Here is a 25,544-nt window from a genome sequence, read left to right on the forward strand (position 1 = left end):
AGGATGCCCTCAGAGCTCAATTGTGTGAGGTGGGCAGTTGCTCCTCACTTGTATGAAGGAGGCAGTCTGGTGAGCAGCTATGAAGAGGTCTGCCAGTCTAAGTTCATCGTCACCATACTGACCCTTTCCACTGTCTTTCCCCATACTGGTCAGGAGCAGGGTCCTGCTTCTCACGTCAGGGCTCCATTCTTCACTGTAGGCACAGGCCTAGAGAAGGGTACCCCAGTAGGCACAGGCCTAGAGAAGGGTACCCTAATAGGCACAGGCCTAGAGAAGCGTGCCCCAGTAGGCACAGGCCTAGAGAAGTGTGCCCCAGTAGGCACAGGCCTAGAGAAGGGTACCCTAATAGGCACAGGCCTAGAGAAGGGTACCCTAATAGGCACAGGCCTAGAGAAGTGTGCCCCAGTAGGCACAGGCCTAGAGAAGGGTACCCCAGTAGGCACAGGGCTAGAGAAGGGTACCCCAGTAGGCACAGGCCTAGAGAAGGGTACCCTAATAGGCACAGGCCTAGAGAAGTGTGCCCCAGTAGGCACAGGCCTAGAGAAGTGTGCCCCAGTAGGCATCCAGAGCCTGCATCCATCCGGCTCCCCTTCAGATGGCACCAGCCAGGTGTCGGAAACCCCAGCCCCAAGCAAAGCTCTCTGTCATTGTCCTTGTGACCCAGGCTCCTGCCAAGAGCAGCGGCACATTCTGGTGATCCCAGCTCTGAAGATGTAGAACTGAGAAGTTCCCTGGGATTTGCCAGCAAGTCTTGCCAATTGGTGAGTTCCAGGTTCAGTGAGAGACTCTGTCTCAGAACGTGAGGTGGAGGAGCAATTGACTGATCACCAGCGTCTGGAACACCCTGTGGCGGGTCGGCCTGATGCTGCTTGATTGTGATGATATTGGTTTCTCAGGATGTGGTTGCCACTGACAACCAGATCCTCATGAGCACAGAGTGTTGCCATATGAACCCTCTCAGCAATTTAACTGGAAGGTGAGAGCCTGTGATTGGGCAGTGGAGGGAGAGAAGGTGGGACTGCAAGTTCAAGTGAGGGGGTTGCAAGGAGAGGAAAAGGAAAGGAAGACAGAGGGGAGGAAACTGACGTGGACCAGGACCACATGACCAGGAGAAACAGCAAGTAACAAGGGGCTTATAGCTTGGGTGTGAGTTAGCATAGCTCGACACCAGCCTAATCTAGGCTTATAGCTTATAAATAAAATACCCGGATGGTATGTCTTTTCTATGGACTTGTTAGGATTATAAATTCCTATCCCCACCATACGTGGAACTATTGGATACATTGACAGAGCAGCGGCACACGGCTCACCGAGCAGCCTTGTCATGTTCTTGTAGTGTACTTAGGAACCTGTTCTCTCCTAGGCAGCAGTCACTGGGTGGCCACACTGTGAGTTCCTGAGTGCTGGGATCCCAGCTGTGCTCTGTCATGCTCTTTATTACTTTGTATTACTATTGTTGTTGTTGTTGTTTTTAGACAAGTTCTCACTATGCAGAACTTTCTAGGTAGTATCCTAGAAACTCACTATATACACCGGGCTGGTCTCCAACACAGAGATCCACCTGCCTCTGCCCCCCCAAGTGCTGGGACTCAAGGTGTGCAATGCTGTGCCTAGCAATAACTTTGGATTTATAGAAGGTTCCCAAAATAGCCATTGATCCTGTCACGTCTCTTCCTAATTTCCTGCTCACATCTGGTTCATGTTTCCCATCCAGGGAGCTGACATCCTTTGCTTGGGCCTCACTGCAGACTTTTTGCATATTTTGATTACTTGTCAGGAATGAATTCCCTGAAGTGTGCTTGCCGGGCCACTGGAGACAGATGCACTGCTCAATTCTTGATTTTCTATTAAGAAAGGGAGGGTTGTGTCATTCGACAGAGTGAACAAGGGTCATGTGGCTCCCTCATTCACTGGCCTCTGCATTGTTGGCAAGCTCAATTAGAACGCTGGGATCCAGACCACTGGGACAACCCTCCTCCCCTCTTTTGCCTCATATAGTCCAGGCTAGCCTTGAAATTCTGATCCTCCTCCCTCTGCCTCCCAACTTCTGAAATAATAGCATTGTGTCCAGTTTTTGTGGAGCCCCGGGCTTTGAGCTTGTTAGACATATACCCTTGTCAGCTGAGCTACGTTTGTAGCTCCCAGAACCCCCCCTTTTTTTTTTAGATTTGGAAAGTGAGACTGGCATTTCCGGAAGCTATCCCTGACCCAGGAGATTCTTCTCTTCAAACAGCTACTTCCCTGACCTGAGAATCTGACAGGTTCTGGTTTATGTGCCATACCTCGGAAACACAGAGACCTTCTCTCATAACCTCTGGGTATACTGACCTCCTGAAGCCACCATACTGCCCTGGCAGCTGTCATTGATGGTCATGGCAGCCTCAGGCCTGAACCCAGTGTAGTGGCATGTAGGCATCCAAGACCCAGTGCCGGTGCCCCTTTCTCTTCCATCAACACTCAACAGTGCGCGTTGTCTGTGTGTACTAGTAAGAAACCAGAAAGACAGGCGGATGAGACCCGCCTGCCAAAATATCTGATGCCACACAGAGCAGGAAGCCATGTTTGACACATGGCTCTCAGCACGCAGTCTTGGCAGACAAGCAAGAGCATCAGGGGAGTAAGCTTGCTGGGCAGAACATGCCAGCATCAGGTCCCCAGATAAGTGCAGGCTCATGCACTGCCTGGGTTGTTCCCCAGAGGGATACCATCCACCCAGCCTGCTTGAATCCCCAACCTCCCTCCACTGCCTAGCCATGCTGTGTTTCTGTCTGTGGCTTCTGCCTCCACACCACAGAGCCCTTTGGAATCTAAACAGAAATAAAATAGGTCTGTAACCTTTAAAAACACCTGCCTGAGACCAAATATCTAGCCATTACAAATAGAGGCAATCAGGACGTTTGCCATAAAGAACACTAGAAGATATACCTGGGCCAAGTGATGGGAATCAGCGTCCCATACTCGAGATGAGTTGAAGAGGGGGGACTTGACCTCATGTCAGTGTCCCTCCCGTGATACTGTTGCAGTCCAGCACAGCACATGTAGAGGTACCCAAACACACTGGGCATGCGTGTCAGCACAAATGTGGGGAAAATGGTTGAGGTAAACATGCCCTCCTCTCTGTAGGCATCGTTTATCTCCTCGGAATGCATCAGCTCCTGACCTTCTAGACCAGTAGCTCTCAACCCTTTTGAAGGTCAAACAACCATGTCACAGGGGTCACTTGGAGCCAGCGGCATCCCTGAGCCACTCAGATGCAGGTCCAGTTGCTCTGCTCCGTGGCCAGAAGTCACTGTACATTTGAATGCATGAGGAGATTTGTGCATAAGAAATGCTGAGACCAACGGCTGGGCGGCTGGGCGGGTGGTGGTGTCTTACACCTTTGATCCCAGAAGTAGGAAGGCAGAGGTAGATGGGTCTCTGTGAGTTTTGAGGCCAGCCTGGTCTACAGAGCGAATTCCAGGACAGCCAGCACTACACAGAGAAACTGTCTCAAAACAAAACAAAAAGAATTTGCTGAGGACGGAAAGAACACCTCAGCCTCACAAGCCCGATGACCCAAAAATTCACACAAAGAAATGACATGCCATCTTTAATCCCAGCATTCCTATAGTGAGATGGGAGGTAGAGATAGGAGGATCAGCCCGAAGCTTGGGAACAGGGAGCCTGGGGTAGGAAGAGCAAAAACAAGAGCGACCTTGACTGAGAAACAGGGTGAAAGGGAAAAAAGGGCGGAAGGAAGGAAGCAAGACTGTAACCTGCGTGCGGAAGTAAGCAGGGCAGGGAGACTGTGGACAGCAGATGCTTAGGCTGACCAAGGACAGTGGCTGTGCTATGCTGCACACCTCAGTGTCCTGCTCCCTGCCTGCTCCCCGAGCCCGCTCTGCCAAGGCCTCTGTGCAATCACTGATTTGTAAAACCAGAGTACATGCCAAAGGAAAGTGTGGGTCCTGGCAAGCGGGCCATTTTCACCTTGTCTAGAGCATTCAGACCTGCTTTTCTGAATCGCCCGTTCTCTGCACACCCAGAGCTTTATTACAGGTTAACAAGGGTGACGTCTTGTGGAGACCTCACTGCTTGATGCAGCGCCGAAACAACAACAACAACAACAGAAACAACAGAGACAAACAAAAACAACCTGGCAGAACAGGAGTGAAAACACAGCTTTCCCAGACATGCATTTAAAGAAACAAACTGTCTGGAGCAGCAGAGCAGAAGTGCTAGTGTGGGGTGGGAGAGGTAGCAAAGGATGGTGGAGAGTCCCACCCGCTCAGCCCATCCTCAGGAACCAAACCCCACCCCAGGCCTCTCACATGGCCTGCCCCCACTTCCCCAAATTCTATCCCAGATCCCACTTAAGGTCTCCGCAGTCTGCTTCTACGTTCTACCCCAGACTTGCATGGGTGCAGGGACCTCTGGTGTCCCTACTGTACCCACCCACACAAGTCCCCTTGGACAGGGGACAAGCAAAGGATTGGGAGGTGCAGTGGGGCTGTTCAAGGTCTGAGGATGTGAGTGTGGAACTTTCCCCAGAGGAGGAGCATCCCACAGACAGAGGCCTGTCTTCCCAACTTCTCTCAGGTTCCAGCCTTCCAGGCTTTGTCCTCCACTCCATCAGCCGTGCCTGGGTAGACTGCGGTGACACCAACCACAGCCGAGTCTCGGTGTGCTTGGCCACAGGTACTTAGCCAGATGTGCTCCATTCTGTAAAGGTGATAAAACAAATCCTGTCCTAGGCTTTGCATCTTGAAGATAAAGAAACAAAATATTACATCTACTGGGTGCTACTGGACATTGGCCACCTTATTTAGGAACTGCAGGCCTTGGGCAGAAGGTACCATTATCCTCCCCAGTTTGGGTCCACAGAGAGGCCATAGCTGCAGAGGGGGAATCCTTGCTGTGCCAGGAGAACAACTGGATGGGCCAGGTGATCTCTTGCTCCCAACCATCACAGTCAGTTGTGTACCTCCAGGCAGCCTCAGACCAGCCTGCTGGGCATAGGTAACACCTTCCATCCCCAGGCCACCAGCCCTGTCCCCCAGCCATACAGCAGGCCCTCTCCTAGAATGAGCCCACCCTGAGATTTTACTGAGTGTCTTAGTTAGGGTTTTACTGCTGTGAACAGACACCATGACCAAGGCAAGTCTTACAAAGGACAACATTTAATTGGGGCTGGCTTACAGGTTCAGAGGTTCAGTCTATTACCATCAAGGCATGAACATGGCAACATTCAGCCAAGGCATGGTGCTGGAGGTACCTAGAGTGAAGGCTGCTAGCAGAATACTGGCTTCCGGGCAGTTAGGATGAGGATCTTTAAAGCTCACACCCACAATGACACACCTACTCCAACAAGGTCACACCTTCTAATAGTGCCACTTCCTGGGCCAAACATATATAAACCATCACATTGATCCAGAGGAATAGTGATTAGCTTCCTAAACAGTCAAACCTTCTTGTGGTATTCGGGCTTCTGAGGCCCCAGGTAGCCTGTCCCCAGTGACCATCCCTGTAACTGGGTAGTCACTTAGCACTGATGTGAAGATGGACTTGGCTTTACCGCATCCCTCATAGATGTGTACACGCACATGAACAGAAATCCACATGTGTACATACACATGTACACTCCCTGCCTCCTTCTCAGTATGGGCATCTCTTCAGGGTGATGTCTCTCCCTCTCCCAATGTAGACTGTCCCGTTCCCATACCACCACTGTCCTTATTCTGTGTGTGGTGGCCCTAGGTGCTGAGTTTCCTAAGATGGGCCCAGCCCTTCTTGGTCACAGCCAGACACATGGAAACTTCCTGTTTGCCCAGATGAAGGATGACAGATGACACCAGGACTCCAGAAATACACCATAGGGCTCTTCCCCACCTGCTTTTTTCACAGTCCAACAGGCCCCTCCTGGAGGCTAGAGATGGCCAGTGTCAGAAGCCCAGAGGCCTCACCAGAGTGGCCTCTGCTCAAAACTAGGCCTCTAAGCCTTGAGGCAGGAGGCTAGCCCATGACCAAGTTATTCTTCTTCTGCCAGACAATGTCCAGGTTCTACTGTCCTTCCAGCCTCAGCTAGTGGCCACCACTTCTACCCACCCTGGTGCCTGGGCATCTGTAACAGGCACAGAAAGTATCCCATGAACCTCTTAGCATGGTGCTATAAGCCTCCTGATAGATGAGCAGAGCTTAAGGCAACAGGGTTGAGGAGCGCTGAGGGCGCCAGGCTTGGGGCCTAGGGATCCACCGTGGACAAGGCTTCTTCAGACTCACAGGCTCTACATGGTTACCAGAATTCACAGTGAGGCAGCTCTGAAAGGAAGGACCCAGGAAACTGGAGGAGCTATAGGACAATGGAACCCTCAGGAAAGACAGGCCCACATCTACACCATATGGTTATGACCTGAACTTCTGTCCCTGGAGCCTGGTGGCACAGGTCAGAAGGATCTTCTTGTAAGAGGGGCTATCGCTAATAAGGTCGGAGCAGTGCCTGTGTGGCCTGGTGGCCAGCAGCGCTCAGTGGGGCACTTTGCTTTGGTTGTGAGCTTGAAGAGTTCCTAGCATTACCAGGTGCTGTCACAGCTCTGACACTGTCCACCCTCAGGGTATCAGAGTCCTGGAATGTGGACCAAGAAGGTTCCCAGGAAGAGTCACTGGGGCAGAGGCTTCTGTGGGTAATAAATATGGGAAATACTGGAGGCTTTAGGCTAATGGGCCTGAAGGTCCTCTACCCCTAAGCTCCTGCCCCCAGGCTGTTCTAGTCACTGCCACTGTCGGCATCAGGGTGTCAGCAAACAGCAAACAGCAGGCTTGGAGATGGGCAAGACAGGCTGTGTTATCCTGTCCTCCCTACCCCATCCCATCCAGATAAGGAACTTGTCCGTTACCCTTTTTCCAAGGGCATGCCATAGGCCCCCGGTGTCATCTGCTGCCAGCAGCTCTCCCAGCTCTGGCGAATGTGAGTCACTCCTGCAGACAGTCAATCTCGGGGGAGGGAAAGGCAGTGCTGCTCTGAGCACCAGCCAGTCTCCCTCGGTTGTATTCACACAGCTTGGTGCCAACAGGCCATACATAGCACCTATTCATTTCCAGGCCTGGCACATCTTGAAATCAGTGTTTCAACACACTGCTGCCCCACAGTTGTATGCCAGGCCTTCGTGGGTAGGCATGGGGGTGGATTCCAGGCTTTCACTGTTCATGTGTATAAAAAAAACACACCACAAGAAAACGAACTCTGAAAAAGGTCATGAGGTTTTTTGAGCAGAGTTGGGCTGATGCACACCCATACACAATAATGGTAATAAATCAGTTGTCCTCACGTACATGTCTTGTCTAGATTCTGGGCTCATGTGCCTGGGCCCATGTAAGCAGAATACCGTGTAAGCAGTGAACTACTGTCACTGCTTGTAGTAAGTTTCAAAAGTTGGTGAGCATGAATCTTCACTCTTTGTATGTTTTCACGGTTTTGCGCCTGGGTTGGGTCCTTGGCAATGTTGTGTAAATTTTAGAATGGAGTTGTCAGTTCCTGTGAATCCAGCTGGGATTGTATTAATCTGTAGCTTAAATTGGGGGATGTTGGAGACTGTGTTGCTGTCACAAAACACCTGAGACTGGACAGTTGCTAAAGGGGAGAAATAAGTCTCCTCAGTTCTGGAGCAGGGAAATCCAAGGTAAGGGTGCTGCACGATTTAGTGTCTCCTGAGGCGTGTCCTCTGCTTTCAAGATGTTACTCCTCTCTCTCTCCTCAGAGGGACGAACAGAGCGGGAGAAGGGTCTGGATGCTTACTTCCAGCCTTTTCATAAAGTCACAAATAGAGTCCCAAGAGCCCCGTCCTTTAATGCTATCACATTGGCAAGTAGGTTTCAACCCACAAGTGAGGGGACATTCAGACTATAGGGAGGGCACCACTGTATTAGGTCTCCGCATCCATGAGGATGCCTTCATGTTCACTTAGATCCTCTTTAGTTATTTTAACAGTATTCTGTGCATTCCGGAGTGTAAGCTCTGCACTTCCTGTGCTAAACTTGCTGCTGTTTTACCATCCTTAAATTTTCCATTGCGTGTGTCTGGGTGTGTGTATGGTATGTGTAGGTGTGTGGATGGGCATTCGCATGACTGTGTGTGTAAGGGCAGAAACCAGAGAAGGACATCGGGTGTCCTGCTCCATCACTCTGGACCTCTGAGACGGTCTCTCACGGAACCTGGAGCTAGGCTGGCAGCCAGTGAACCCCGCTGGTTCTTCTGTCTCCACCACGCGCATGGAGGTTACACGTGTGCACCAGCACAGTCAGCTTTTAAGTTGCCAGGAAGTCAAGTTCTCTTACTGTGCCATCTCTCCAGCCCCTATTTTATTATTTCTGATGTGGTTTTAAATGGAATTGGATCGCTGTTTGACATGGTTCTATTTTAAAAAGAGAGTAATTTTTTTTTATATTTTCTTACTTTTGGGGTTGGGGGGGGGCATGTGTACCATAGCATTACATATGGAGGTCAGAGGACAGCTTGCAGGGGTGGGTTCTCTTCTTTTGTCATATGAGTCCCAGGGATCAAACTCTGGCAGTCTGATTTATGACAGGCCTTTACGCTCCGAGCCATCTTTCATAAGGCTAAGGTACAGAAAGTGCAAGGTATCATGGCAGACGAGGGATACTCAGGGCTGCTTCCTTCCTTTCTGTGTTTGTGATCAGTAGAGAAGGAGGGGACATCTGTGAGACAAGTCAGTTCTCTCTACTGGGAGCCAGTGGGCAGAGAGCAGAAGTGACCGTCCTTCCTGATGCAGGGGACAGAATTAGAGGGAATAGCCTGTTCCCTACTACAGCAGGTTTGAGTCACGGTCAGATACAGATAGCAGGGCAGCCCCATTCTGAAGGGCGTCCTAGAGTCATGGGGAGAGGACACAGACTGGCCCTACCTGGCCCGTGGACAGACTGCTACCTCATGGAGAGTGTTTGCTGGGTAACATGGGATCCAGCAGTGTCACCTTCATTTGTGTGTGGAGAACATGACGATGTAGGCTCAGAGAGGAGCAGGCTCTCGGGAGGCAGAGGAAGGCTCACGGAAGCCTACTGGCAAAGCAGACACAGTGTGCCTGTAGACCTCTGGATGCCTTGCTGTTATTACATATTTTAAAAGCTCAATTTTTTTTATAAATTAGAATTTGCAAACCAGCTGGGCGTGGTAGCACATAACCCCAGCTCTCAGGAGGAAGAGGCAGGCAGATCTCTGTGAGTTTGAGGCCAGTCTGGTCTACAGAGTGAGTATTAGGATACCCACGGATATTATACAGAGAAGTCCAGTCTTACAAAAACAAAATAAATAAAAAGTTTGCAAACCTGGGCATAGTGGGTCACACCTATAATCCCACTCAGTAGTCAGCCTAGGCTACCAAATAAAACCCTGTCTCAAATAAAATAAAATAAAATTAAATTAATCAATTAGTTTTAGAGGCTTGCTCACTTGATTAAGTTATTCTGTTTTATTATCATTGTCTTAGATGTTGACTTGCTTTACGTTTGTGGGCACAGGCACATTTACATGTGAACACACATAAGTCACTGTCACATGGAGTCTTTTAACCACTAAGAGGAAGTTGGAGGCTATCAGATTCAAGTGGCTGTGCCTGAAGTGTGTCAGCCAGTTCTGGGGTGGGGGAGGGGAGCTGATATGTCATCCTGACACTTCCCAGGGTGTTCCCACCTCCTGTCCTGCTTTCAAGCTGCTGCATCTAATCATTGTCACCACACATGCAGCTGGAGAGAGACACACACAACTGGTCCTTGCTAGCTGGTACTACTGTGTGTGACCCACTTGACTTGTGTTCTCATGAGGAGTGTATGGTGTGATGACCTTCTAGGGGTGAAACTGGCTTCAAGAATAAAGACAGTTGCAGCTAGGTGGTGGTACGTGCCCTTAATCCCAGCACTTGGGAGGCAGAAGCAGGTGGATCTCTGAATTTGAGGCCATCATAATCTACAGAGTTCTAGGCCAGCCAGGGCTACACAGTGAAACTGGTTTTGAGAAGTGGGGGAGGGGAGGGGAGAAGACAGACACAGACATACTCTGGGACTCCATGACTCTCAGGAAGGCTCCGGGGTGACTTTCACCTCCATCTCAAAGGGCCTTAGCTAGGTGTCTCAACACCCCTGTGGGGGAGACCACAAGGGTCTGGAGGTAGGGAGTTCATCCCAAACTGGACCTGTGTTCCTAACCTCTGGCACCTGGCCTCTCTCAGTATTGCTCCAGAGCACTGGGTATTTGCAAAGCTACCAGTGAGCCAGCTGTAATAGCCCATTGCAGTTGGCACTCAGAGATCGTTTGTGCCAACTGTCACTCCTCCAGCCTGGACCTAGAAGGGTGGTCCCTTGTCGGTGCATTGGAAGTGTCTATGAAGGCCGGAATACAGTAGGCCTTCCTCTCTGGAGAGACTTCCTGAGCTGCTTTTACACAGATATGTCTACAACTGGTCACACAGACATGCCTGTATCTGAGGACTCCAGCTCTATAAGGAGCTGAGGCCCAGCTCCCTAAGGCTGCTTTCTGAGAGCTCCCTGGCCAGAGCTCACCCTGTCTGCTTCCGCACTGATCCTGAGCAGAGTGAGGGGCAAAGGGCAGTGTTGACCATCCTCCTCTGAGCGTGTGGTGGTCGCACTGCTCTGTCCTAGGTGGAGGAAGGAAGAGCAGAGGTTAGCAATGTCATTCCCTTGACCAGCTGGGTTGGTTATCCATAAGCACAGACTAGACATAAATTGTGCTTTTCCCCAGCAGAACAACCAAGGAGGACTGTGCAGTGATCTCATGGTGTCCTCTGTGAAATAAAGAGAGGACAGACTTGTCACCCTTAAGAACCAGTGTTCTAAACAGCTCTAGCCAGACCCTCGCAAAACCCTCCTGCCATCATGAGACAGTCTTGAGACAGACGCTGCACGCAAAAGCACATGGACTCTTCTGTATCCAGCTACTCCCTGTCCCAGCATGTACCCCAAGTGCCAGCTTCTTATCTGTTCTAGACACAGAAACCATGGCTGCTTTGACAAGGCTACATGCTGCAGCCACAGGAAGCCCATGGTAGGTCCACAGGAGTAGATAGGGCTGTGTTCATGAGGGGGACGAGAGAGCAGCCGTGAAGACTTAGGAAGGTCAGAGCACTGGAGCCCCATCCAGCTGAGCTCCCATGATTGATGGCCTAAAATCCCCGTTCTCAGGTGTTTCCTTGATGTGTTTGTTAGTGGCTCAGAGCAAGACTCTGTTCTGTCTGCCCCCAGACTGCCCCATTGGCCTCTCAGCCTCTGGGGGACACATAACAGCCACAGAGCTACAATTGGCTCTGGGTCAAACCTCTGGGGTCCCTGGTGCCGTGGACTCTAAGACTGGAAGGCCCCTGCCCCCTGAGCTATGAATAGCCACATTGTGCCTCAGCCTGACCTGCGACTGGGCCACAGTTATTCAGCCTGGCGGAATCCAGAGGAACTGTCTGCCTGCCAGCTCCAGTTGTTTGACTTCATACTTCAAGGCCAAGTCCTTTCAGGAAAGTAGCACCCCCCTCCCCTGCTTAGGAAAATAGATGTGCAATTGACTGGCTCTGCAGGTTTTGAATCTGTCATTTTTTCCAGAGCAATGCTAACAACGTTCATTCACTGACACTCTGCCTCCCACTGACTCCTTCCCTCTCTTTCTGTCTCCCTCAATCCATTTTTCTCTTTCTCTTTTTCCCCATCCACCAGCAGCAGGAAGATATGGTGCATTTTAGGGTTGAGGTGCAGAACAAACGCTGGCTTTGCCTGCGGCCCGCGGCCCGTGGAGGAAAGCATCAATCCTGCATGTCCACAGGAAAGCACTGGGACCTCTCTTGTGGGCTGGACGTGGCTGGACGTCTTAATCGCCTGTGATGTTGTAGAAACCTAACCCTGTTACTAACACTGCTATGCACGTTCGGGCCCACACTGTCTGCAGATAGTGCTCTGTGGTCTTCTGGATGTGGCCGTGTGACTTTTGAAGATGGGCATAGGAAGGGCCTGATTAAGGGAGGCTTTCTCCCAAACTCAAGAACACTACCAACCCCAAATTCCCAGACATGGTCTAATTCTGGTATTGGTAATGGTGAGTGTGTCCAGCCTGCCCAGAGATGACCACCCAAGCTGTTAGGGGACTTGGTTAACCTTGCTTGAAACATCCAGAGCCCCTGCCCACCGCTACCTGCCCGTGCAGAGACTAAACTTACGTAACCAAAGCAGTAGCTTTAGGAGGCCAGGTATTCATCTGTCCCCACCACCCCACAGTAGGCTGGACACAGGGAAAGAGAATAAGGAGGCAGCAGGCCCAGCAGTGCCACTTCAGACATGGCCCTTTGTCTTGTAAGGAAAAGAGCAGATTCACAGCCAGCTAACAGAGGGGCAGGATGCACTCCCAGCCATAGCTGGGCTCGGCGAGGCAAGGCACTGATTCTAGGTAAGCAGCCTCTGGTCTCCTTACAGGAAGTAGGCTCCTTGCCCTAGACAAAAAAGGACTAACGTCATCGTTTTTTCTGTTTTTTTTTTTTTCCACCAGCCCCCAAACCCAGGAAATTGCTGCTTCCACATCTCTGTGTAGGGAGCACAGAGAGAGCCAGAGTCATCCTTCCAAGAGGTGGGGGAGTTTGCAGAATAGAGAGTACCTAAGTGCTGCTTGGGGGTGCAGATGTATTGATGTCAGCAGTTGGGGAACAAGAAGTGTTGGCATTCATGACATTCACATGAATGAATACATCCTGAGCATTTCATTAGGAGTAATAGAGACGGGGAGGCCCAGCCCCACACATGGCGAGCTGTCCCACTAGGTGTCCCAGAGCTGGGGCTCATTCACTGGTATAGGGTGGGGCTGGAGAGGACTCTATTAACCATGCCTCATGGGAAGGAGACGCACAGGGCCCGGCTCGTACCTGTGCTGCCCTGGACTCATCTGGACGCTCCAGGCTGTAGGCAGCCCAGGAAGATGTCTGGTTTGTGGACGGTGGGATCCAGAGACTGGAAGGACGCACAGAAGCAGCTGTACCTGCTGGTTCCTGCCTCTGCCTGCTCCGGGTCTGTCCGTTTTCTCTTAGTTTCTCTTCCTCCCTTTCTTCTTTCCTTTATTCCTTCCTTCCACCTTCCCTGTGTCCCTCCCGTGTGAGCACGCACCGTCTTCCCTCACTTCCCATCTTATTCCATTGAGACGGGGTCTCGCGGAATCTGAGAGTTGCTGTTTCGCCTGAGCGGGCTAGGATGTCTATACCCACCAACAGGGTGTGGCCGTGCCAGGCATTTTTACATGGGTCCTAGGAGTTCAAACTCAGGCTCTATGCTTGCATAGCAAGTGTCCTACTCAGTGAGTCTCCAGCCTTCTACTTCTTTAAATTTAAATTTGGGGGCGAGGGATTTCATACATGAGTGCTGTACTTAACATCATCTCCACCTCTTTCCCTCTGCCAATCCCTCCCATGTTCTCCTTCCTTTTCATTCTCATGGGCCTTTTTTTCTATTGTTACCCACTCACTCACGTATTCTCACATTCTCTCTCTCTCTCTCTCGCGCACACACACACACACACACACACACACACACACACACACACACACACATACACACACACATACACACACACCACTGAGTCAACTTAGTGTTGCTCTTCTGTATATGTTTAGGGCTGACCATTTCAGGCTAGATAACCCATCAGGGGGCTCATGGCTGATCCTTCCTCTAAGCCATTCAGGAGGGAAAGCCTTGTGAATCTCCCTCCACCCATGTTGGCATGTCCACTGGTGTGGTCATTGTGCGGGTCCTGGGTAAGTAACTATACTGTTGAGATTTCATGGGTGCAGCTTCCCTCTCATATCCAGAAGACACCATCTAGCAGCAGATAATCTGGTCCTTGGGCCCTAACAATCTTTCTGCCCCTCTGCTGTGCTGCCCCCTGAGTCTTAGGTTTAGGGGTGGCATTATAAATGCATCAGTTTCATCTGGGCATCCAGTGGTCTCTTCTCTATATTGTGATGGGTTGTGGCCCTTCATTAATTGTCTTCATGTAGGGGTTTGGGATTTAGCTCAGTGGTAGAGCGCTTGCCTAGGAAGTGCAAGGCCCTGGGTTCGGTCCCAGCTCCGAAAAAAAGAACCAAAAAAAAAATTGTCTTCATGAACTGCAAAATGAAGCTTCTTGATGAGGGCTGAGGGCTGAGCACTATACTCACCTGTGGGCATAGGGGTAAACATTTAGAATACAGTTAGAGGGTCTACTGGTTTAAGAAAATGGCAGTAAACCACTGAACTGAGAATAGGTCCCCCGTTGAAGGAATCAGAGAAAGAACTGGAAGAGCTTGAAGGGGCTCGAGACCCCAAAAGTACAACAATGTCAAGCAACCAGAGCTTCCAGGGACTAAGCCACTACCTAAAGACTATACATGGACTGACCCTGGACTCTGACCCCATAGGTAGCAATGAATATCCTAGTAAGAGCACCAGTGGAAGGGGAAGCCCTGGGTCCTGCTAAGACTGAACCCCCAGTGAACTAGACTATGGGGGGAGGGCGGCAATGGGGGGAGGGTTGGGAGGGGGACACCCATAAGGAAGGGGGGGGAGGGGGATGTTTGCCCGGAAACCGGGAAAGGGAATAACACTTGAAATGTATATAAGAAATACTCAAGTTAATAAAAAAAAAAAAAAAAAAGAAAAAAGAAAATGGCAGTAGTAGCTAGGTTCTCCCCTAGAGTCCATGACCTCTCCAGCAACAGGTAGCTGGCTAGGTTACAATACTATGTTTGTTTGTTTGTTCATTTGTTTGTCAAGGCAGGGTTTTCTTTGTGTAGCCCTGGCTGTACTGGGACTCATTCTACAGACCAGACTGGCCTCAAACTCAGAGATCCTCCTGCCTCTGCTTCTGCCTCTGCTTCTGCCTCCACCTCCCTAGTGCTGAGATTGAAGGCATGTACCACCGCCGCCGCCGCCGCCGCCGCCGCCGCCGCCGCCGCCGCCGCCACCACCACCCAGCCAATACTGTTTTTTTTTTTAGTTGCTACCTCTGTAGTTGATTTGAGACCCTCTGCTCTTCTATCTCTGCTGGACTCTGGTGTTATAGTTTCCTTTTCCGCCCTGCATCAGCCTACCTCCGACTTTGATCTTGGCATAGATTTTGGGCTGAGCTGCACAGGGGTTCCACTGAACACCCAAAACAGCTTTTCCCTCTCACCTCTGATCTTGGGCTAACAGCCCTCCCAAGAGTCCCTGGAGACAGTTACACTGCCATGTTGGTAGGGACTATTTAAGATGGCCACAGGTGCATCCCTGTCCTCCCCACTAGGGACCATACCTGAGACACATTTCTCTAGGAGAATAAGCAGATTAAACGAGGCAGGAAGCCAAGTGGGCAGAGAGCGGAAATGAGCCCTGTGGACGCTAGCGCACAGCAGAAAGTCTGGGACGAATGTACTGAGGACCTGACACAGGGCAGGCCCAGAGAGGCTGGTAGATGGTGTGACCATTCCTCACCCAGGAAGAGCTAGAATGGGAGGTGCACCTGGGCCTGCTTCCTAGCGACCACTCCCTACAACATCCTGTGTCATCCAGCCACTCAACAAGCCCTGGTCGCCCTCAGATCTCGGCAGAGCTGACCCCTAATATGCCAAGCTGAAGGTTAAAGAGGGCCTTTGCTTGCAACACCCGTGGAGGGAGCCATCGGGGACGGAAAGAGGAAGCCAACCACTGGGGCCTTCCAAACTCAGGGGAAGCCTCAACCTTGAATCTTGAGCCTTTTACAACCCATTTGCCTCAAACCCTTTCCCAACCTTCCATTTCCCTGGCAGCCTTCTGAGGGTCATGGAGCCCTCTGTTGTCATGCACTCCCAGCAAACAGTGGGCAGTGGGAGATCTCAGAGCAGGCTCCTTTGGGCTGGCCTTTGGCTTCCTAGGCACAGTGGGATGGTAGTCAGGGCCTCGAGGGTCAAAGTTGCATTGGGTAAATGCTCCCTGGAGCAGCTCAGCCTCCTGGTCAGAGATGAAAACTGGAGAAAACGAGATTCTGTCCAGGAGCCATCTGGGCAGCCAGCCAGGAGCCCAGGCAGCTTGGACAGGGTCTCACATGGACACAGTTGGCCCAGTGTGGGGCACACTGCCTCAGGCGGGCTGGCTGCTGATTTACAAGCTGGCTCTCCTGGCCTGTGATTAAGGAGGCAGTTTAGTTAGCTTTTGGGGGAGTCCGGTACAGGAGGTGTTAAGTAGATGTGGGTAGGACGCTGGACTCGTACCTGCTCCCTCTGGGGCTGCCTCAGTTTCTTCATCTGCACAGAGTAATCAAGGGAAACCACACAACTCTACCTGACCTCGTATACATACAGGAGTGGCTAGGGAAGGGATAGAGGGCATCCTTCCTATTCAGGCCCTCACCTAGGGGTGGCAGGGAGGTTCATGTGTTCAAGGCCTGGCTCTGACCTCTCAGGTACAGTCCTCCTAGGGGACCCCGCCCCCGTCTTGGCCTCAGTTTCTCCACTTGGGTGACTTCACCATAGAAACTCTGTCAGGTTTGGGGGCTTGATAGATTTTTTTTGTCTGGTTATTTCCAGTATCAGGGCTATGCTGGGACCTGTGTGCCCCGTGCTAGCCCCCTGACCTGAACTCTGAGTGTTTTATCTGCTTCTCTTTGGTGTATGACTTGAGGTTTCCTTGAGGCGCTATGCTGAGCTACCATGATGTTGGGCACGCCCACTCGTTGGAACTCTATCCGGAGGGCGGTGGGTTGGGACCTTGTGACACCTGCTGCAGCCAGTGGCAGGGCAGAGGGCCCTGTGCCCAGGTGGCCTGTGTGTTTGATAGCATATCCCTACATCAGGGTTACCTGGTCTGACCCTGTCTGTAACAGTTGGATGTGGTCTACAGAGCACATGGCATCTGCTGTGCCCAGGCAAGTATTTGCTCTCAGGGCCAGCACTAGCTAGCCTTGTTTCTCCTGGGGTTGTCAAGTCAGAGATTCAGAAGGGACTGGTTGAGGCTAAAGAATAATCTTGCTAGGTGTGGTAGCACACTCCTTTAATCCCAGTACCCAGGAGGCAGGCAGATCTCTGTGAATTTGAGGCCAGCCTGGTCTACATGGTAAAGTCTAGGCTAAGACCCTGTCTCAATTAATAATAATAACAATATTAGCCATTGTCGTTGCCGTCGTCGTCGTCGTCGCTATCGTTGTCATCATCATCATCTTCATTTTCATCATCATCTTCATCACTCTTCAGCCTGATACTTTTTCGGGGGAACAGTGGCAATGTGGAACGGAGGAAACACTGTTCTCACCGTGTACTTTCCTAAGACAGTACCACTGCCAGCAACAAGGGGCTTAAGTGTGCATTCACAGTGGCCTAGTTGGGACAGTTGTTAATTTCTGAATCTTTGTAGCTGTGGTCTGTAACTTTAATATTTTTAAACCTTACTTTTCATGATAGTTCTTAAACGTTTTAACCTCCCTGCTAGCCCACCACCCACCAGAGGTAGTGGGAAAGAAAGGACACAGGGAAGTGGACCTGTTTAGAAAGGGTCTTTGAAGCAACTTCCGTCTGTGCTGTCTGGAAATCAGCAGTTGAGTTCACAGGTTCACAGGTTCACAGTTCACAGGTCAGCAGGCAGTGGCAGCTCAGTCCAGTCACCAGCTGATACACCAGCATTTGGGTTTGGAAGAGTCAGGTTAGCAAACATGAATCAGCAGCAGTGAGAGGTACTACCTAGCAGAGACAGCCAGGCCTCAGCCTCAGCTTAAGTCTGCAGGAGGGACCAGCAGGAACACCAGAAGTTCCTAGCTGTGCCTCTCTCGAAGAAGCAAAGATCAGTGAAGACTCAAAACCCACAAGCTCTGCCCAGCTAGCTGTACCAGCAAGCCTAGCTCTGTGTCTGTCACTCCATGGAGTCCTATTTATACCCTCTAAACATCACGTGTCCCACACGTGCCTTGCCTCAGCATGTGCATCCAGTCAGCCCGAGTCCTTGGAAGCTGCCAGGAAACTACAGCACACCACCAGAAGTTTGCGTTTCTCTCTATGGAGTCCTGACAAATGCAGCTCTGTAAGGTGGACCAATACATGTGTGTCATTAGCAAAGAATCCTGAGTCACGTGTCCTTTCACGTGCATGCTTTAGCAGAACATTCTCCCTCCTGTGTCTGCTTCAGTGAAACGTTCCTTTCCGAGTCTGCCTTAGTCTTTCACCTGTGTCCACTTCAGGAAGATACTCCTTCATGCATTTGCCCCAGCAAAACACCATCCAACACAACTGATCCTCCAAAAGAGCCCTTAAGTTTCCACTTCAGTGGTCCTGGAATGTTTACCTCTTGCCCCCTCCTCCTGATCCCTCTTCAGAGTTGTATAGTATTCTACCTGGCAAATACGTTGCACTAGACTTACCCTGCCACAAGTGGTGCCCTCTGTGCTGTGGACCGTAGGGCATGAGATACCCTAAACATCCTTGTAATTCTTTAGCACATTTGTCCTCTAATTCAGCAAGCTTTGACCAAGAACTTTCCACAAACCAAACCCCATGTTGCTTTAAGATTAACTCTTAGCAAAGATATCCAGACCTGAGGTAGCAGCACGATGTTCCTTTCGTGGACTTAAATCCTCGAGTGTCACTCCAGCAGAGATGCTAGTGAACCTGAAATGAGAGGGAGGTGAACCCTCGTGTCCCTGGGTAGGGTGGAGTCACAAGCAATCCTTCTTCCATCCTGCTATCAAGGCTGGCTCAGCTTGTCACTCATCGGCAGCCTTAGTTATTCCCACATCAGTGCACCTCAAGGGGGCAGCTTGCTTAGGGCAGGGTTTGGCCCAGGCTTTGTGGAACATGCCATTGCCTATATCACCTAGAGGCTCCTGTGTCCTGTGTCCCCCTTGGGTGCTCTGACTATCAGGATCCCCTGTTTATTGCTCCTCAGTGGAGCAGATGTGATAGAATCAGAGACTGCTCCAGCAGAAGTTCCTGGAGAGCCAGGAGGTCAGGAAGCCAGTTTCTAAGCTCCAGTTACCCGTGCACAGAGTAGGAACTCCCAGGCAGCAAGCAGCATGCTCACCGGCAGTGAGCCCTGTGAAGGGGGTTGGGAGGGAGGAGTTCACTAGGACCAGAATGATCAGGACAGAGGTCCTAAGTATAAGCACCACTCTGCCACCTGGTATTCTGGGAAGGTTGTTTTCAGGAGTATCAGTGCCCCCTCCCAGGGTGCCAAGCCCCCGGTGGCCTCACTTCTATGTACTAACAGGGTCCCTGGCTCAGTCACTGGGCTCTGTCCATGGCAATAAACGTAACTCTAGGTCCTCCAGTGGCAGGATTCAGTGATGCTAACCAGCTGCAAGACCAGGGAGGATACCCCCTCTCCATGCCTTTGTTCTTCAGGTACCGCCATGAAGACTCAGAGCTTAGGGGTGCAGCCTCAGGAAGCTGGTTCGAGGAGGGGGAGGGCAGAGTAACTTTTCTGAGAGACCCTGAGTAGGTGGACACCTGGCCCTGTGCCCTGGGTGTGGCAAGTACAGATCTCTCAGGGGCTCAACTGTTGCACTGAGCAAGGGCTGGGCCCAGCGTGTTTAAAGCCAGACACACACACCAGGTACTTACCACGTTTTCATCAAAACACGAACAGCTGTCAGAGGTTCCTCTATCCCAAGCCAGCTGCCAGCCCCAATAGACCTGCTTTTGCTAGCCTTTAGGAAACCGTTGCTCATCACCTCACAGCTCAGTCCTGGACCCCATGGGATCTAGACCAGGCTGCATATGCTTCTAAGCCAACCTCGGAACACCGGTTCCATGACCCTGGGCAGTCCACTTACTGTTTCTGAACCTTGGTTTGTCAACTGCAAGGTGGGCCTCTTCTCAGCTCAGTTACGTAGAGAAAGGAGGCTCTGAATGTTGGTTTGCCCAAGGATATGTGGATGAAAAAGCCAGCCTTCTAGGAACTCCTATGTCCCAGTGTGCTGGTAGAGGACTGAGAGCAGGGCAGGGCTATGACTGATACCAAGAAGGTCTAGAAGACCGGAGGATGCTCAGTTTAGGTGCCATGGGCATAGAGTGGGTACCTAATGAAGGAGGGGAGGAATGGGAGTCGGGAGGGGTCAAAGAAGACTGCCTGGTTGGACATGGCGTGTTTCTTGGGGATTGATTGCTTCTCAGTCAGAGCTTTGCAGGGTAGGTTGGAAATGCATGTGAGTGAAGGGTGCCTAGCATTAAGAATGAGCAAGAGGGGGCTGGAGAGATGGCTCAGTAGCTAAGAGCACTGACTGCTCTTCCAGAGGTCCTGAGTTCAATTCCCAGCAACCACATGGTGGCTCACACCCATCTGTAACAGGATCCGATGCCCTCTTCTGGTGTGTCTGAAGAAAGGGACAGTGTGCTCATATGCATTAAATAAATAAATAAATTTTAGAAAGAGAAAGAAGAGGATGAGGAGGAAGAGGAGGAAAAGGAGAGGAGGAGCAGGAGGAAGAGGAGGAGCAGGAGGAAGAGAAGCAGGAGGAGCAGGAGGAGGAGGAGGAGCAGGAGGAGCAGCAGCAGCAGCAGCAGCAGCAGCAGCAGCAGCAGCAGCAGCAGCAGCAGCACAGAGTCAGGCCTGGTGGCACACACCTTTAATCCCAGCACTAAGAAGGCAGAGGCAGGCAGATCTCTGAGAGTTTGTGGCCAGGCTGGTCTACAAAGTGAGTTCCTGGAAGCCAGGACTACACAGAAAGACCCTGTCTCAAATAACACAAAACAAAGAACAAGCCATAGAGAAAGGTAGAGGGGAGACGGGAGCCATTGGCCTTGTTCCCTTGCATAGCTGCCTACAGTCTCAGCCCACTAGTAGGTACACCAAATTGCTCAAGAGGGCAGATTGTAGCTTCTAGCTTTATTTTTTTTTTTTTTGTTTTTTTTTTTGTTTGGCCTGGAACTCACTATGTAGACCAGGCTGGCCTCAAACTCATAGAGATCTGCCTATTTCTTTTGGGATTAAAGATGTCTGCCACCATACCTGGCTGGCTTTCAGATTTGAAGGGTTCCTTATAGGTACCAACCAACCAGAAACTCCAAGGATCTTTGGTAGGTAAGTGACTTGAGGACACTCTCTCCATGCTCCAGCCACAGCCAGTGACTTCTAAGAGGACTCCTAGGACACCACCATCATACCAACAGCTGGTTCCTGCTCTGCCCATGCTCACCGTGCTGCCATCTGGGGTGTGTGGGAGCCTCACAGGAAGCTGTCCACTGTGGAGTCCATTCAGATGGGTCCCTGGGTTGGGTTCTGTCCGGTTGATGGGTGTCCTCACTATGAATTCATGCATAGGCCTGGCCACAGAGTGATCCTGAGCAGTAGGTAACAGTGACCATTGCGAAGCCCCTGTCTGGTTTCTGCTGCCTGCTGGATACGACCTTGTTCAGACCTGGTTCTTGGTCCCGCCGATTCTAAGGTGCCCTTGATGGCCCTTCCCAGAGGTCCCCAGCCTCCTGTCTTTTCAGCGTTCACAAGCTGTGGACTCTTTCACCTCATGGTCAAAGCTGTAAACACTGCTCAGCTGAGATTTGGCCCTGAGGTGGAAGGGAGGGGAGAGGTGTCCCTGCCACAGACATCAGGATCTGGCCAGAGGTCATCAAGCTCAGAAGTAACTCCCCGAGGAGCCACTCAGAGGAGCCTGGATCCAGGTTAGGTTAAAATGTTGCATACCAACTCAGCCATTACCACTGGGACTCTGGGCTGTCCCCACCCAACGCTTTGTTTCTTGTCCCTGGAGACACACGCCACAGTTGCATGGAGTGCTGGGCAGAGCTCTTGGGGATTCTCAGCAAGGTTTGTTCCCAGACAGGTGGAGAACCTCGTGGCCTAGAGTGCAGCTCATATACTGACTGACAATCTTCCCCCCACCTCCCCACAACCCAGGGCTGTGTGTCACATCATGGGGTCAGAGGTAATGAAGCAAAAGGTATCTCTGCTGTGAGGTGGAAGTTGGAGAGATCTGAGATACCAGCAGGCTTGGCTCCCAAAAAAGACGAGAAAAGGGCTTGGAGACCTACCTTCTACCTTCTCTGGATATTAATTCAATGCTCTGAAACCCATAGGGCAGAACACACCTCCACTAGATACAGCAGGGCTTCCTGATGTCTATGGGAAATCACTTAGAAGCCCTAGGGTCCAGGGGAGCAAGCAGGAGGCCAGGATGTCACATGCCCAACCAGCAGCCATTCCCCTGACCTTAGTCTGTGGCTCTTGAAAATGTGTAAGACCTCTGGTAACTTCCTGCCTCAGCTTACCTATCAGGGCTCAGTGCCCTTGAAACTGACTTGCTGGGGGAGACCCCTGATTCCTCCCAATTGAAGGACAAATCAACTTGGAATGGGCTCCAGGTTCTTGAGACACTGTCTGTCTCAGGGGAGTTTAGTTAGATGAGCCCTAACCCCACCATAGGTCTTCAGCTGTAGATGGAGCTGAGACCACCAGGGACCTCAGGGAGCCATGGGTCTAGAACAGGCAACATGACTCCTGCCTCTGGGCTGCATACCCAGCTTCCAACATATGCTGCCCACATGCACAGAGGGTGTGTCTTAGTTGTGGGCACAGGTCTCCACCCGACTCTTAGCTCTGCTGACTTGCTGACAGGTTTTTGCCCTGGTAGGGTTGGAGTACAAGTGAGAACAGCCAGCTGCAGCCCTGGGAAGGGGATGGAGCTGGGGCATGACAGTATTGGAGCTCATCTGGATAGTGCTGGGAGTCAGGGCTCCTGACCACTGTACAGAAGGCCAGCTAGGAGCTCTGCCCTCCTCCTCAGCCCCCTCACTTCCATGGAGAAGTGCAGGGGTTGGGGTTCAGGCTGGTTGGCTCTCACGGTGTATGGCATTTTCAGATGTACTCCACTTCTGCTGGGGTGTCTGGGGAAAGGGTGCTCCCACTGCAGAGCTAACTAGCAGAGCATTGGCAAGACATTGGGCCAGACCCTGCCACATTCTTGCTCTGTTGGGCAGCTAAGAGATGAACTTTTTGGTCACCTGTGTTGATCGGAACTCTGACTGCAAAGGAGGTACCAGCCATAGAAGATGTTTCCACTCCCGTTAGTGGCCAAGGAGCCATATGTCCTATGTGGTTTGAATGAGAATGGCCCCCATTGACTTACTTATTTAAATGTCTGGTTCTCTGTAGGTGGACTGTTTAGGAAGGATTAGAAGGCGTGGCCTTGTTGGAAGAGATGTGTCCCTGGGGGTGGGGTTTCAAAAGCTCAGGCCAGCCCCCCTGCACCCTCCCCCACCTCCATCTTGCCAATAAGATAGATAGATGTAAGCTCTCAGCTAATGGTTAGCACCATGCCTGCGTGCCTGCCGCCATAGTATCCACCATGATGATTACAGACTAACCTGAAACTAAAGGAAGCCCCCACTAAAGTGCTTTCTTTCTTTTATGTGCGGCTTAGTCATGGTGTCTCTCCACAGCAATAGAACATCAACTAAGACACCTCAGTAGGGGCCTCTTGAGGACTCTTTCAGGCCTGCCATTGACCAGCCTCTCTGGTTGGAGCTTGGGTGATGGCCCTGATGCTTGACATATGGTCAACCTTCAGATTGTTCCAGACCAATGAAGAATCCTGATGAAGCCTCGTCCATGATGGTTTCAGCTGGTGTCAGGTAGAAACATGGATGGAGATACAGGCTTCAGGCTGAGGGGTCCAAGAGTGTGTGCAGGCACATGAGGTTAAGACGTTCCATGAACTAAGGGCGCCGGGCAGGCCCAGCTCTTCAAGGGCTGTGACAGGAATAAATCCTTTGTATGTCACTGAGCTACACCAGACCTTGAGTACAAGTTCCAGAAAGGCCTTGGTTAAACAAGGACACGGGCTCCGTGGGAAGGATGTCTGCTTAAGTTTGCTTGTTATCAGTATGACCCAGGGTTTTCCCCAAGGGACAGGGCAGGCAAGCCCCAACTCCAGGAACACTCTTCTCTTACCCACCTCCAGAACCTAGTGTTATGACAGAACACAGAGGGAGGGATAGGAGGATATGCCTGAGATGGTGTCCAATGCCACTCACCCAGCTACATCACGGGAGATCACTGACCCTCAGGCCCCTGACAGCACAGGCTTCTTGTCTTCTCCTCTGCAACCCAGGAAACTGTCTTGACCATGTGTGTTGTAAGCCAGCAGCCAGCAGCCAGACAGCAGGAACCCTTTGTTTTGAATGCATGCTGTGGAGGGTGACCCCAATAGGCTTGAATTGATAGACCAGAGGAGGCAGATCTCCCAGTGCCGTCCTCCCAGCCGTTGCAGGAGCTGTGCTCTGGTGTCCAGGCTCCCCGGGTAGTTCAGATTCCCACTCCACCCACTCTCAAATGTAAAAGTGCCCTTTGCATCTGGCCCCTGAAGCGATACCCTCTGTCCCTCCGGCTGCGTCAGTGTGGTCTGAAGTTGGCATCGCCACCCCGTGGTAGTTCCCAGTTCACTGAATGTTCTTTCTCTGGGCACCTCAGGACCTGGCCTCAGCCACCAGGGGTGGACAAGAATGCATGCCCCCTCCCATAGTCATGAGAGCCCTGTCCTACCCTGTTCTTGGGGAGCAGGCAGTGACTGGGAGAAAGCAGGAGGGGGCACCCTGGCAGAGCTGCCCTGGAAGAGGTCCTGCCATCTGTGGCCCGGAGGTGGAAGTGGTAGGAGATGGTCCTTTATGAGCTTCTTTGCTTGGGTTCCTGTGCCATTTTCTTTTACTGAGTACAAAGCCCATCCCTGTGACACTGGCCGTGGGCTGTGTGCACAGAACCGCCTTGTTTCTGCCATTACTCAGTTGCTCCCTGCACTAAGCTCCCAGGGCATGTGGGGGAGGAATAGCTAATGACAGGCAGCACCCAGTCTCCCAAGCCCTTTGTTCATTCACTGGGTGACACTTGCTGGGTGCTGCTGAGGGCCAACCCTGCACCGGGGAACGCAGGGCAAGAAACTTATCCCCTCCTTCTAGGAAGCACTCCAGCACCTGCCATCATTGGCAGGTGAAGCAGGGTGTTGTCCAACCACAGTGGGACAGGAGACAGGCTCTGTGTAGCACAATCAGTCAGAAGTAGGGACTGATGAGTGGAGGCCTTCATGAAGGGTATGTAGGAGTTCCCGTGGAGCAAGTTTTAGGAGCATTCTAAAAGGCATGGTTGTTAAGAGATGATGCAGGAGGATTGCTGTGAGTTCAAGGTAGTCTGGGCTACCAAATGAGAATGTCAAAGGAAGGAAGGGAAGGAAGGGAGGAAAGAAGGAAGGGAGGGAGGGAGGGAGGAAGGGAGGGAGGGAGGAAGGAAGGAAGGCAGGCAGGCAGGCAGGCAGGCAGGCAGGCAGGCAGGAAGGAAGGAAGGAAGGAAGGAAGGAAGGAAGGAAGGAAGGAAGGGTGGGTGGTTTCTAAAGCTGAGCATGAACAATGGCTTCTAGGTGTGATAGTCTCAAGCTGGTGGCTGTCAGGTGGAGGGGTCTAGGCTGGAGCTCTGCTGTGCTGAGGGTCTAGGCTGTGGGCATTTGGGACAGTCAGCAGTTTATGCAAGGGAGAGGCCAGAGCAGGTGAGCATTTCAGGGGAACGTACAGACTGTCGGAGAGAGGGAAGGGGACTGGACT

The 25,544-nt window shown here is 51.5% G+C and overlaps 1 protein-coding gene across 2 annotated transcripts in view; it reads left to right on the forward strand.

The window, feature by feature from the left end:
• Lhpp (phospholysine phosphohistidine inorganic pyrophosphate phosphatase) overlaps positions 1 to 25,544 on the forward strand; it is a 91,161-nt gene that overhangs the window by 62,556 nt on the left and 3,061 nt on the right. The window contains exon 7 of one of the 2 annotated variants that reach the window (XM_087572846.1): positions 2,167 to 2,844. The exons of the other annotated variant lie outside the window; for it this stretch is intronic. Coding sequence (XP_087428972.1) covers positions 2,167 to 2,179 — 13 coding nt within the window. The 3' untranslated portion in view covers positions 2,180 to 2,844. Of the gene's footprint in view, positions 1 to 2,166; positions 2,845 to 25,544 lie in introns of those variants that run through there. 2 annotated transcript variants of the gene reach the window in all.

Source organism: Rattus norvegicus, chromosome 1, assembly GCF_021556685.1.
Source record: "Rattus norvegicus strain SHRSP/BbbUtx chromosome 1, alternate assembly SHRSP_T2T, whole genome shotgun sequence".
Classification (NCBI taxonomy): domain Eukaryota; kingdom Metazoa; phylum Chordata; class Mammalia; order Rodentia; family Muridae; genus Rattus; species Rattus norvegicus.